A 14,861-nucleotide genomic window follows, 5' to 3' on the forward strand; every position below is an offset into this window, starting at 1 on the left:
ACATAACTTTCTTTTAGCATTACTCTCATTTTTTATGAGGAAACAATCATCCACCAGTTCTCTTAATCCATGGGGTTTCAGCGGATTTTTTGGTCTCAGAAGAAGGAATATGGCCCAGGCTTGATCAACATCATAGATATTTATTCACTCACATGGACATGATCATAAGAGTGAACTCTAGGATTTTGGGGGTTACTTTTTTGTGTTAAGGTTGCCAGCTTGTAGAAGTAATCCTGTGGTTGTTGCCATGAACTAGGAAGAGTCTGTCTGCATGGAGAAAAGTTGTCACAGGGAAAAGCACATAAAGCGAGTGCAGATAAAATCTAAGCCAGATGTAAGGAGGCTATGTCTTGATGAAAGTATTTAAGATCCTGTATTTGCACCTGCTTATAGCTAGATATTCTTGGACATTTTAGTTTGTAAATAAGAATATTTTAAAATGTATTACCATCATCAATCACTATCATCATCATCATCATCCATTCATTATTCAAACTAATTTCAGATTGGTCTCTATCACTTGCAATCAAGAGTCCTACTGCAGTTGTTTTTTTGCACAAAAATACCACCCTGCATATGGGTGGAACCATAACTACTAACTAGAATTCTTTTCAAATCCCCGATAGTGAATGGACACTTTCTAAAGTGTCAACAACAACAATAATATAACAAAATAATATAACAAACATTGAATGGACATTTTCTGAAATGTTATCAACAAAAACAATAGTAGTGTAACAAACACATTTACACACACACACACACCACTAAAAATCAGCATGATTCACCATCATTTCTGAAAACCTCACTACTCAACATTAAAGAGAGAGAAAATAGGGGGGGCCTGCGTGGCTCAGTCAGTTAAGTTTCTGACTCTTGATTTCAGATCACGTCATGATCTCACAGTTCGTGAGTTCTTTTTTTTTAAATTTTTCTTTAATGTTTATTTATTTTTGAGAGAGACAAAGACAGAACACAAGTGGGTTAGGGGCAGAGAGAGAGAGAGAGAGGGAGGGAGACACAGAATCCAAAGCAGGCTCCAGGCTCTGAGCTGTCAGCACAGAGTCTGACGCGGGGCTCAAACCCAGGAATAGTGAGATCATGACCTGAGCCGAAGTCGGATGCTCAACTGACTGAGCCACCCAGGCGCCCTTCACAGTTTGTGAGTTCTAGCCCTGCATTGGGCTCTGTGACGACAGTGTGGAGCCTGCTTAAGATTCCCTCTTTCTCTCTCAGCCCCTCCCCCACTCTCTTTCTCACCTCTCTCTCTCAAAGAAAATAAACTTAAAAAATAAGGACAGAGAGAAAATAGCTCTGTAACGGTTTTGGGCTGGATCATTTATTCCTGGTCTGCTTTGAAATTGTGACACAAAGTATTTGAGTTCCTGCCTTCCAATAACTATTCTGTTTGGCATATTTTGTGATTTGAAATGAATTAAAAATAATTTTGTTTAGAGAATTGTTTGACAGCTCCTGACATTCTTTGAGACAACTTGAATTTTTACACAAACTCGATTAGGAATCATGGCCTTAGGCTCTCTTTATATAATGAAAATTCAACTTGCAAAAAGAGAAAAAAATTTATAAATGTATTTTAAGCTACAAAAAAATGTATCATTTCTTGGGATTTTTACCACTGAATATACTGGATGTTTGATTGAGCTGACTAATGTAACCTGTGGTTTTGGAATTATGTAGACATGCCTTAGTTAAATCCATCACAAGGAAGAACATGTTTTGTCTTAGTTACAAGGAACCAAGATAGTAGAGGCCAAGTTTAAAGGTTTTAATCATTCACAGCTGGTTCCCCAGACAGGCAGACTCCACAAAGCATAGATTTACAATGTCCTGCTGAGATTAGGATTCTCTTATAGTTCAAATACCTCATTGGTTTGCATGTATGCAATATTGCTACTTTTTTGTTTTGTTTTGTTTTTATTTTTACAAAATACATTTATTGGAATGTGTACTGGGAATGATATTTGAATTTGTAAACAACTAATTTGGTGGAATTAGTTTCATATATTCAAAGAGAGATATTGTAATTTATATATTAATTTGAAAATTATTAATAACAATTTACTATAGAAAAAAACCTTTTAAATTTAGCTTTTATGATGAGTAAAGCATTGTGTTTACAATTTTCTCTTGATGTTTAGCACAATCTTGAGGGTAAGTATAGCAATACCCATTTATTTTATTCTGAAGACAATTTTCCATAAAAATTATATTTCAAAATATGGAAACAGCAAATACTTCAACATCTGAAAAATAAAATAAAATGTAATTCATAAGTTTATTTAAGAAAAATTAGAATATTTTTTAAATTTTTGAATATTCAAAGATATATCTTTTTTATTAAGTTTTTTTTAATTATAGTATACTTAGCATACAGTGTTATATTAGTTTCAGGAATACAATATAGTGATTCAACAATTCTATAAATTGCTCAGTGCTCATCATGATAAGTTTACTCTTAAATCCCTATCTACTTCACATACCACCTCAACTACCTCCTCTCTGGAAACCATCAGCTTGTTTTTTATAGTTGAGTGTTTCTTGGTTTGTCATATTCTCTTATTTTTTTCCTCCCTCATTTGATTTATTTTTTTTATTTACCACATATAAGTGGAATCATATGCTATTTATCTTTTTCTGACTTATTTCTTTTAGCATTATAATCACAAACTCCATGCACATTCCTGCAAACAGCAAGATTCCATTCATTCTTTATTATTGCTGAGTAATATTCCACATATATGGATTTATGTGGAATTATATATGTGGACATATATATGTGGATTTATGTGTTATATATGTATATATATATATATATATATATATATATATAATCACCTCTTTTTTATTCATGTATTTTTATCTTCTTTATCCGTACATCTGTCAATGGACACAGGTTGCTTCCATAGTTAGACTATTATAAATAATGCTTCAATAAACCTAGAGGTGCATGTATGCTTTTGAATTAGAGTTTTTGTATATTTTGGGTAAATATCCAGTAGTGAAAATACTGGATCATAGGGTACTTCTATTTCTAATTTTTGTTTCAAGTTTTTATTTAAATTCCAGTTACTTAACATATAGTGTAATATAAGTTATAGGAGTAGAATTTAGAGATTCATCACGTGCATATAAAACCTAGTGCTCATCACAGTAAGTGCACTCCTTAATACACATCACCCAATTAACCCATCTCCCATTCTACCTCCCCTCAAGAAACCCTCAGTTTGTTCTCTATGCTTAAGAATTAGCTTTATGGATTGCCTCTCTCTTTTTTTGTCCCTTACATTCATCTGTTTCATTTCCTGAATTCAGCATATGAGTGAATTCATATGGTATACGTCTTGCTGATTTATTTTGCTTAGCATAATGCACCTTAGCTCCATCCATATCATTGCAACTGGCACGATGTCATTCTTTTTATGGCTGAGTAATATTCCATCATGTATATATACCACAACTTCTTTATCCATTTGTCAGTAGGTGGACATTTGGTCTCTTTCCATAATTTGGCTATTTTTGATAATGCTGCCATTAACATCAGGGTGCATGTGTCCCTTCAAATCAGTATTTTTTCAATGTTTAGGTAAATATCTAGTAGTGCAATAGCTGGATGCTAGAGTAGTTCTATTTCAAAATTTTTGAAGAAACCCCATACTGTTTTCCAAAGTGGCTATACCAGTTTGCATTCCCACCAACAGTGTAAGAGGGTTCCCCTTTCTCCACATCCTCCCCAACATTTGTTGTTTCCTGTGTTGTTAATTTTATCCATTCTGACACGTGTGAGGTGTTATCTCATTATAGTTTTGAATTGTATTTCCTTGATGATCAGTGATGTGCATCTTTTCATGTGTCTATTAGCCATCTGGGTGTCTTCTTTGGAAAAATATCTATTCATGTCTTCTCCCCATTTCTTAACTAGATTATTTTGGGGGGATGTTGAGTTTGAGGAGTTACTTATCCATTTTGGATGCTAACCATTTTTAGATAGGTCATGTGTAAATATATTTTCTCATTCCAAAGACTGCCTTTTAGTTTTGTTTGTTTACTTTGTTGTGCAGAAGGGTTTTACCTTGACTAACTCCCAATAGTTCATTTTTGTTTTGTTTTCCTTGCCTCAAGAGACATGTTTACTAAGAAGTTGCTACGGCCAATATCAGAGAGGTGTCGTCTGTGATCTCTCCTGTCTCAGGTTTAGGTCTTTAATGTATTTTGAATTTATTTTGGGGTATGGTGTAAGAAAGTGGTGGTCCAGTTTTATTCCTCTGCATGTTGCTGTCCAGTTTTCCTAGAACTTTTTGCTGAAGAGACTCTTTTTGTCCATTTGATATTCTTTCCTGCTTTGTTGAAGATAAGTTGGCCATATAGGTGTGGGTCCATTTCTGGGATTTCTATTCTGTTCCATCGAAATATGTGTCTGTTTTTGTGCCAGCACCATACTGTCTTGATCACTACAGCTCTGTAATATAATTTGAAGCCTGGAATTGTGGTGCTCCAGCTTTGCTTTTCTTTTTTTTTTAATTTTTTTTAACATTTATTTATTTTTGAGACAGAGAGAGACAGAGCATGAATGGAGGAGGGTCAGAGAGAGGGAGACACAGAATCTGAAACAGGCTCCAGGCTCTGAGCTGTCAGCACAGAGCCCGATGTGGGGCTCGAACTCACGGACCGTGAGATCATGACCTGAGCTGAAGTCGGCCGCTTAACCGACTGAGCCACCCAGGCACCCCTGCTTTTCTTTTTCAAGATTGCTATGGCTATTTGGAGTCTTTGGTGGTTCCATATACATTTTAGGATTATTTGTTCAAGCTCTATAAAAAATGCTGGTGATATTTTGAGAGGGATTGCATTAAATGTATAGATTGCTTTGGGTATTATATACATTTTAACAAAATCTGTTCTTCCAGTCCAGGAGCATGGACTGTTTTCCCATTTCTTTGTGTAGTTTCAAATTTCTTTTATAAGTATTCTACAGTTTTCAGAGTACAGATGTTTTACTTCTTTGGTTAGGTTCATTCCTAGGTGTCTTATTATTTTTGGTGCAATTTTAAATGGTATTGATTCCTTAATTTCTCTTTTTTATGGTTAATTATTGGTGTGTAGAAGCGCAACGGATGTTGTACACTGATTTTGCATCCTGCAACTTTACAGAATTTGTGTATCATTTCTAGCAAATGTGTGTGTGTGTGTGTGTGTGTGTGTGTGTGTAGCCTTTCAGGTTTTCTATATACCGTATTATGTCTTCCATGAATGCTTGACTACTTCCTTGCCAATTTGGATGCCTTTTATTTCTTTTTGTTATCTAATTAGTGAGGCTAGCACTTTCAGTACTATTTTAAATAACAATGGTGAATGGACATCCCTTTATGTTATTGCCTATATAGGAAAAGTTCTCAGTTTTTCCCCATTGAGGATTACATTTGCTGTGTGTCTTTCATATATGGCCTTTATAAATTTTTTTAATGTTTATTTACTTTCAAGAGAGAGAGAAAGAGAGCACAAGCAGGAAGGGCAGAGAGAGAAACACACACAGAACATGAAACAGTTTCCAGGCTCTGAGCTGTCAGCACAGAGCCCGACATGGGGCTTGAACTCAGAAACCACGAGATCATGTCCTGACCAAAAGTCTGAGGCTTCACCACCTGAGCCACCCAAGCATCCCTTTCATATATGGCCTTTATGATGTTGAGGTATGTTACCTCTATCCTTACTTTGTTGAGGATTTTTATTGAGAATGGATGTTGTATTTTGTCAAATGCTTTTTCTATATCTTCTGCAACAATCCTATTGTTCTTATTCTTTCTTTTACTAATATGGTGTATCATGTTGATTGATTTGTGAATATGCAAATACTGAAACACACTTCCAGCCCATGAATAAATCCCACTTAATTGCAGTGAATGATTCTTTTAATGTACAGTTGAATTCCGTTTGCTAATTTTCTGTTGAGAAGTTTTGCATCCATGTTCATCAGGTATATTGGCTTGTAATTCATTTTTTTTAGTGTCTGGTTTTCATATCCAGGTAATGCTGGCCTCATAGAATGAGTTTAGAAATTTTCCTTACATTTCTATTTTTTTTGGAACAGTTAGGGAAGAATAAGTTTTAACTTTTCTCTTAATGTTTGGTAGAATTTCCCTGTGAAGCCACCCCTGGGAAGCCCTGGAATTTTGTTTGTTGGGAGATTTTTTGTTACAATTTCATTTATTTGCTGGTTAATTGGTCTATTCAAATTTTCTATTTCTTCCTACTTTAGTTTTGGTACTTTGTATCTTTCTAGGAATTTATTCATTTCTTCCAAATTTTCCAATTTGTTGGCATATTATTTCTCATAATATTCTCTTATAATCATTCATATTTCTGTGGTATTGCTTGTGATCTCTCCTCTTTCATTCCTGATTTTCTTTAGGACCTCTCTCTTTTCTTTTTGATAAGTCTGGCTAAGGGTATATTAATTTTATTAATTCTTTCCAAGAACAAGCTCCTGGTTCATTGATGTGTTCTATTCTTTTTTAATTGATTTTATATCATTTATTCCTGCTCTAAACTTTATTATTTCCCTTCTTATGCTCGATTTAGCCTTAATTTTCTATTCTTCTTCTAGCTCCTTTAGGTGTGAGGTTAGATTGTATATTTGAGATTTTTCTTGCTTCATGAATTAGTCCTATATTTATGTTTCCCTCTCATGACCAGTTTGTTGCATACCCCCAATTTTGGACCATTATGTTTTCATTATCATTTGTTTCAGTGTATTTTTTTTAATTTCTTCTTTAATTTACTGGTTAACCCATTAGTTTTTTTTGGTAGGATGTTCTGTAACTTCCATGTATTTGTGGTCTTTCCAATTTTTTGTGTGTGACTGACTTCAAGTTTCATAGCATTGTGGTCACAAAATATGCAAGGTATGATCTGAATCTTGTTGTATTTGTGAAGCCTGATCTGTGACCTAATATGTGATTATTCTGCTCAATGTCCCATGTGCACTTGAAAAGAATGTATATTCTGCTGCTCTAGGATGGAATGTTCTGTATATATCTGTAAAGTTTATATGATCCAGTGTGTCATCAAAGCCATTTTTTACTTGTTGATTTTCTGGTTGGATAATCTGTCCTTTGATGTAAGTGGGGTGTTAACTTCCCCTACTAAATATTGTATTATTATCAATGAGTTCCTTTATGTTTATTATTAAGTATTTTATATAATTATATGTCTTCAAGTTGGGGGCATAAATATTTACAATTGTTAGATCTTATTTTTGGTAGACCCCTTTATTATGAACTAGTGCCCTTCTTCATCTTTTGTTAGTCATTGTTTTAAAATCTAGTTTGTCTGATATAAGTATTGCTACTCTGGCTTTCTTTTGATGTACATTTGCATGGTAAATATTTCTCCACCCCCTCCCTTTCAATCTGCAGGTGTCTTTAGATCTAAAATGAGTCTCTTGTAAACAACATAAAGATAGGGCTTTTTTTTTCCATTCTGAAACTCTATGTCTTTTAATTGGAGCATTTAGATTTAGCGTGGTTATTGTTTGATATGAATTAAGTGCCATTTTATTATTTGTTTTATCATCATTTCTGGAGATTTTCTTCATTAGTTTCTAGTCTTTGTTGCTTTTGTCTTTTTTTCTCAAAGTGTCTCCTTTAGTATTTCTTGCAGAGCTGATTTAGTGGTCATGAACTCTTAGTTTTTGTTTGTCTTGGACACTCTTTATCTCTCCCATTCTGAATGACAGTCTTGCTGGATAGAGTATTCTTTGTTGTATATTTCTTCCATTCATCAGGTTGAATATATCATGCCACTCCCTTAGGGCCTACCAAGGTTCTGTGAAGACGTCTGCTGCTACCATTATTTGTCTTCTCTTGTAAGTTAGGGACTTCCTTTGTCTTGTTGCTTTAGGATTTCTTTCTTTATCTCTATATTTTGTAAATCTATCTATGACATGTCTTGGTGTTAGTTTTTGTTGTTGTTGCTGATTTTGTGGGAGATTTAGTTGTCTCTTGGATTTGGAAGTCTGTTTCCTTTACCAGATAAAGGCCATTTTCAGCTATAATTTTCTCAAATAAACCTTCCCCTTTTCTTTGTCTTCCTCTTCTGGGACTCCTATGATATGAATGCACTTACACTTAATTGAGACACTGAATTCTGTGAGGCTACATTCGTGATCTAATATTTTCCTTCCCTCTCTTCTTTTCAGCTTTATTATTTTCCATAATTTTATCTTCTATATCATTTATTTGTTCCTTTGCTTCTCCCATCCTTGTGGTCATTACACCCAGTCACTTTCATATCTCAGCTATTGCATTTTTCACTTGGCCCAACTCTTTTTTAGGTCTTTTATCTCTGTGGTAAGGGACTCCCTGTTGTCTTCTATGTTTTGTGAAACCCAGCAAGTATCCTTATGATTGTTCCTTTACATTCTAGATCAGACATATTACTTATGTCTGTTTCAATTGGATCCCTGGCTATAACCTTTTCTTGTGCTTTCTTTTGGGATGAAATCTTCCATCCTGGCATTTTGTGTAGGTCTCTTTCTTCTGTGTGTTAGGAAATCCTGTTATTTTTACTGGTCCTAAGAGTAATGGCTTTAATTTTTTTTAACATTTATTTATTTTTGAGACAGAGAGAGACAGAGCATGAACGGGGGAGAGGCAGAGAGAGAGGGAGACACAGAATCGGAAAAAGGCTCCAGTCTCTGAGCCATCAGCCCAGAGCCTGATGCGGGGCTCGAACTCACGGACCGCGAGATGGTGACCTGAGCCAAAATTGTATACTTAACTGACTGAGCCACCCAGGCGCCCCAGTAATGGCTTTATAAAAAAGAGATCATATTCTGTCCAGGGCCTGCCACTCCAGAAAGTGTCTCTGGCGTATGCTGTCTGCACTCTGTTGCTGTATTTTGGCTGAAATTTTCCTCTGGTAAGTCCTCTGCAGAGTTTCTCCTTGCTTGCAATGGGGATTGTTTGGGCGTTGGTCAGAGTATGTTAAATTTTAACTAGTGTGCTCTGGTATTCTTGCTAAAAGTGACCTGATGGAATTTCCACTAGAAATGAAGCTGTGCAGAACTCTATGGTCAGTACATGTGGTAAAAGTGGGGTGTTTGTGCTGGTCTTCAAGGAAAGGAGTCCATTTCGCTGGTTGTCAGGCACACTTGCCACAGAAAAACAGCACCTGCAGAGCACAGGGGAGTGAGGCTTGGTGTAAGTGGTAAAACCATGAGTGTTGGTGCTGTGCTGTTTACTGAAGTTAATTTATGCGAAGGGGGCAAGGAACAGAAATGGCTTCAGCCAGCTCTCTTGTCCTTGAATAGGGGAAGTCACACCCATTGCCATCTGGAAAACCCTCCCGGTAGAGTGAACCCTCTTCCCTCACATGACCTAGGTATCCCTCAGATCCCTGTTTTCACCCTTTCTATGTTCAGGCTACTCACCAGGCAGTGCTGTGTACTTGTGTTCTATCCCAGACAGGCTGAGTTTTAAAACTCCAAACGTTAGGGACCTGGTGTGAAGGGGACACATATTGGTCCTCTAGGGAAAGGAATTGCCATGCTGGGACTGATGCAATTTTGTTACAGAAGGGCAGTTGCACCAAAGTACAGGCATATGGAATTTAGGGTAAAGAAAAGCCAAGAGCCAGGGTCCAGGTTAGCCACCCTCAGCAGGTGTGTCTGCACCTATGCTGAGGGGTGGGATTGTGTAATGGGTCTACCAGCTCTTTTGTCCCTGGAGAAACAATGCTACCTCTCCGAGATTCACTCCAAGAAGGGAAAAAATCCCTCCTAGTGTATCCCAGGGTATCCTCAGATTGCACCATCTATCTACCTTCCTTTGTCATAATAGCACTGCAGTGCACTCAGGGCTCCACACCAGCCATATGGCTGGTCTCTAAAACTCCACTTTTTGAGTTCCGCTGGTTGTAAAAACTCATGAAAATTAGTCCCTCTTGTTTCCCCATCCAATGTCTTTGGGAAAATGTTTTCCTTGAGAGATCCCTTATGTGCTTGTCTCTCTCCTCTCCCAATACCAGGGCTCCCTTCCCTCTGTAACACCTTCTGCCCATTACTCCCCCAAATCATGTCTCTGCACCTCCTACCTTCCACAATGTGGCCTTTTCTCTCCCTCTAGTTATGTAGTTTGTCATGTGAGTCCTCAGATACATTTCTTGGGTATTCAGAATGATTTAATATTCACTTAGCTGTGTTCAAAGGACCAGGCAAGCCAAGGGTCCTCCTACTACTCTTCCATCTTAGCTCTTCCACCAACATCTCTCTCTCTCTCTCTCTCTCTCTCTATCTCTTTCTCTCTCTCTCGATAGGGTATCTGGATCCAATACTTCCATCTTAATGCTCTATTTGTAATTTTTTGACGACACTCAAATTGCTTTCCACAGTGTCTGCATCACAGTGCATGAGGTATCATTTTTCCCTATATTCTTGCCAAAACCTGTTGTTTCTTGTGTTGTTGATTTTAGCTTATTCTGACAGGTATAAGGTGATATCTCATTGTAGTTTTGATTTGCAGTTCTCTGATGATGAGTGATGGTGAGCATCTTCGCATGTGTCTGTTGGCCATCTGGATGTCTTTTTTAGAGAAATGTCTCTTCATGTCTTCTACCCATTTTTTAAATTGGATTATTTGCTTTTTTTTGGGGGGGGGTGTTGGGTTTTCAGTTCTTTATATACTTTGGATACTAACCCCTTAACAGACAAGTCATTTGCAAACATCTTCCGTTCTGTAGGTTTGTCATTCAGTTTTGTTGACTTTTTTCTTCACAGTGCGGAAGCTTTTTATTTTGATGAAGTGTTAATAGTTTATTTTTGCTTTTGTTTCCCTTGCTTCAGGAGATACATCTAGAAAGAAGTTGTTGCAGCTGATGTCAGAGAGGTTACTGCCTGTGTTCTCCTCTAGGATTTTTAAATCTTTTTTTAATGTTTATTTATTTTTGAGAGAGAGAGAGAGAGAGAGAGAGAGAGAGAGAGAATGAACAGGGGAGGGACAGAGAGAGATGGACACACAGAATCTAAAGCAGGCTCCAGGCTTTGAGCTGTCAGCACAGAGCCCGATGAGGGGCCCAAACTCATGAACTGCAAAATCATGACCTGAGCTGAAGTCAAATGAGCCACCCAGGCACCCCACTCCGCTAGGATTTTTGTGGATTCAGGTGTCACATTAAGTATTTTATCCATTTTGATTTTATTTTTGTGTATGGTGTAAGAAAATGGTCCAGTTTTATTCTTTTGCATGTTGCTGTCCAGTTTTCCCAACACCATTTGTTGAAGAGACTGTCTTTTTCCCATTAGATATTATTTCCTGCTTTGTTGAAGATTAATTCTGCATATAGCTGTGGGTTTATTTCTGGGTTTTCTATTCTGTTCTATTAATGTATGTGTCTATTTTTGTGCCAGTACCATACTGATTTTTTTTTTATGTTGAGCTATACTTTTTAATTTTTTATTTATTTTAATTTTTTACAGTCATAAGTGCATTTATTTATGGTACATCTTTTTAAATATAATTTATTGTCAAATTGATGTCCATACAACACCCAGTGCTCATCCCAACAAGTGCCTTACTCAATGCCCATCACCCACTTGCCCCTCCCACCACTCCCATCAACCAAGTACCATACTGTTTAGAACACTATAGCTTTGTCATATATCTTGAAGTTGGAAATTGTGATGCTTCCAGCTTTGCTTTTGTTTTTCAAGATTGCTTTGGCTATTTGGGGTCTTTTGGGGTTCCATACAAATTTTAGGATTGTTTGTTCTAGTTCTGTGAGGAGATCATTCTCCTTCTTTGATTCTTTGGTTGACCCATTCATTGTTTAGCAGTATGTTATCTGTGGTCTTTCCAGATTTTTTCCTGTGGTTGACTTCTAGTTGTATAGCATTGTGGTCAGAAAAGCTGCATGGTATGCCTGATCATTTTGAATTTGTTGAAACTTGTTTTGTGGCCTAATATGTGATCTGTTCTGGAGAATATTCCATGTGCACTTGAAAAGAATGTGTATTCTTCTATTTTAAGATGGAATGTTCTGAGTATGCCTGTTCAATCCATCTAGTCCAGTGGATTCAAATCCACTGAATCATTATTGATTTTCTGTTTGGACAATCTGTCTATTGATGTAAATGAGATGTTAAAACCCCTGGTATTATTTTATTACTATCTATTAGTTCCCTGAAGTTTATTTTTAAGTATTTTATGTATTTGTGTGTTTCCATGTTGGGTGTGTAAATATTCACAATTTTTATATCTTCTTGTTTGGTTGTCTCCCTTTATTATTATATAGTGTCCTTTATCTCTTGTAATGGTCTTTTTTTTAAAGTCTATGTTGTGCAATATAAGTTTCACTACTCTGGCTTTCTTTTGACATCCATTTGAATAGATCCATCATAAATGCTTCTCTAACACCTCACTTTCAATATTCCGGTTTCTTTAGGTCTGAAGTAAGTCTCTTATAAGCAGCATATAGAAAAATCTTGTTCTTTTATCCACTCTGTCTCCCTATGTATTATGATTGGATCATTTATCCTATTTAATTCCAAGATTTATTGATAGATATGTATTTATTGCCATTTTGTTAATTTTGTGGTTGTTTTTTAGTATTTGATCATTTCTCTTGGTTTCTTTCATATTTTTTTGGCTTTCGTTAGTGACATACTTGGGTGCCTTTTTCTTTATTGTTTGCATATCTGTTAATGGTGTTTGGTTTGTGGTTATCATTAGGTTTGTATATAATATTTTCTGCATATAGCAATCTATTTTTAAGTTGGTTGTCACTTAGGTTGAACTCATTCTTTACTTCTCTCCCCCCCACCAACAACCAGTTCTAGGTTTATGGCTCAGTCAGTCTCTTTACTGATTTTACATATGTATTTTTTATGGCTTTTGTGTTTTTTCCTTATCCTGCTCTTACTTATGGTCTTTCCTTTCTACTCAGAGTCTCCTTTAACATTTCTTGTAGGACTGGTTTAGTGGTTATAAACTGCAAGCACAGGTTCACATTGGTGGGAAAGGAACAGCTTGCCAAAAGAAGGTGGTTCATAGAACAGCTACAGCAGATGAAAAAAAAAAACTTCAGTTCTCCTTAAAGAAGTTAAGGGTAAACAATACCTCTGGTATTGAAGAACTAAATATGTTCACAAACCAAGGAACAGTGATCCACTTTAACAACCCTAAAGTTCAGGCATTGTGGGCAGTGAATACTTTTATTATTACAGGCCATACTCAGATAAAGCAGCTTACAGAAATGCTTCCCAGTATCTTAAACCAACTTTATGCAAACAGTCTGACTAGTTTCAGAAGACTGGCTGAATCTCTGCCCAAACAATCTTTGGATGAAAAAGCACAAGTTGCTACCAGAAAGGTGGATGATGATGAAATTCTAGATCTTGTGTACAATTTTGATGAAGCTTCAAAGAATGAAGCAAAGTGAATTGAGTCAACTTCTGAAGAAGATAAAACTTGAAGAAGTTTCTGAGAGCTGCTGTTTTATATTATGACTGCTTTTTAAATGTTTGCTCAGGATCTGATAAAATCTAGATCTATTATATGGCTAAGTCCAACCTCTTCAACACTGCAGCTCTTTTCATTATTTGTTTACACACAATTCATTCTGTGCAGCTAATTGGGCTTAAGAAAACTTGAAATAAAGTTTGAAACAATGTTAATAATGTTATTTGCTTTGTACACAGAAAGGACAGTTGTTTATAGAAAGCTGATCATGGCATGTAATATGGCTGGTAATCTCTGATGAAGTTTGAATAAAGATTTTAAATGGCAGTGTAATGCAAATTAAAAAACAAAACAAAACACTGAGAACTGATGGAGAGAAACACTAATGCCTGAGATATGCTGGGCTTAAAGTTGGATGTGCTATGGTTTCAGGTGGTCTCACCTTAGGGTCAGGGCGGGTGCATTTGACTATATGTGGGCCAGTGGATTATGCTAGATGAAATTTTTATAATCAAGGTAATAATAGTGACACTGTATGTTTGCATATATATACACATGTCCACTTTGGAGTGAAGGGGTGGGCTGTGATTATATTGCACACATACACTCTCACTATTATTACCTTGATTATAAAAATTTCATCTAGCATGATCCACCTTCAAAACACTAACTCTTCCTGCTTTTATATTAATAAAACTTACCCATTCTGACCATAGTAAGACATTGACCTTGGCAGGGGCAAATATACAGTCCCTTCCACCAGCCATTGATTGATTGCTCCAGGGAAGGGCACATGGCCCACTCTTTGGATTCTTATAGATAAAAGCTAGACGGAAGAAATGTTTCCCCTGAGTTATGACATTGACAGTCTGTTAGCCTGCAGCTAGCAATATCCACCATCCCTGCCCCTAAAATCAGCGCTTTTTTTGGGAGAAGAATGAACTAAGGCAGAGACAATAAGAGAGAGGGAACAGGGCATAAATCGCTCATTTGAAACTCCAGTTCCTTTTGAAGTTTGCAGTTGGTTTAAGCTGCTTCAAGATGGGTTTTTGTTGCTTGCCACCAGAGGCTCACTGATCATTATGTCAATACTCAAGCTAAGTTGCCTGAATCCACCTAGCTATGAGGTCTATATCAAATCCATGCCCAGGTCTGTTTGTTCCAAAGATGCCTCTTCTCATGTACCATAAAGATCTCTCAGGGGAGGATGGAAGAGAGAGGGTTCATTGGAAGAGAGCTGGTATTTGGCCTTAGATCCAGCTGCCACAAAGCTGGGGCTTTTAATGCTGTGCCACCTCCTTTCTGACCCTCCCACCAGGCCAGACATCAGGCTGAGATGTATCAAACAACAGGCACTCAAAGTCTTGTTTATTTGTCTGAGAAGGCTTG

At 36.6% G+C, this 14,861-nt stretch overlaps 1 protein-coding gene across 1 annotated transcript in view; it reads left to right on the forward strand.

The window, feature by feature from the left end:
- Window positions 1-13,452, forward strand: part of LOC125157001 (transcription factor BTF3-like) — a 156,170-nt gene extending 142,718 nt beyond the window's left edge. Inside the window, exons 2-3 of the mRNA XM_047843262.1 lie at window positions 12,457-12,463; window positions 12,982-13,452. Coding sequence (XP_047699218.1) covers window positions 12,457-12,463; window positions 12,982-13,452 — 478 coding nt within the window. The remainder of the gene's footprint in view (window positions 1-12,456; window positions 12,464-12,981) is intronic.
- The last annotated feature ends 1,409 nt before the right edge of the window (window positions 13,453-14,861 follow it).

This window comes from Prionailurus viverrinus, chromosome X (genome assembly GCF_022837055.1).
Source record: "Prionailurus viverrinus isolate Anna chromosome X, UM_Priviv_1.0, whole genome shotgun sequence".
In the NCBI taxonomy this organism is placed as follows: domain Eukaryota; kingdom Metazoa; phylum Chordata; class Mammalia; order Carnivora; family Felidae; genus Prionailurus; species Prionailurus viverrinus.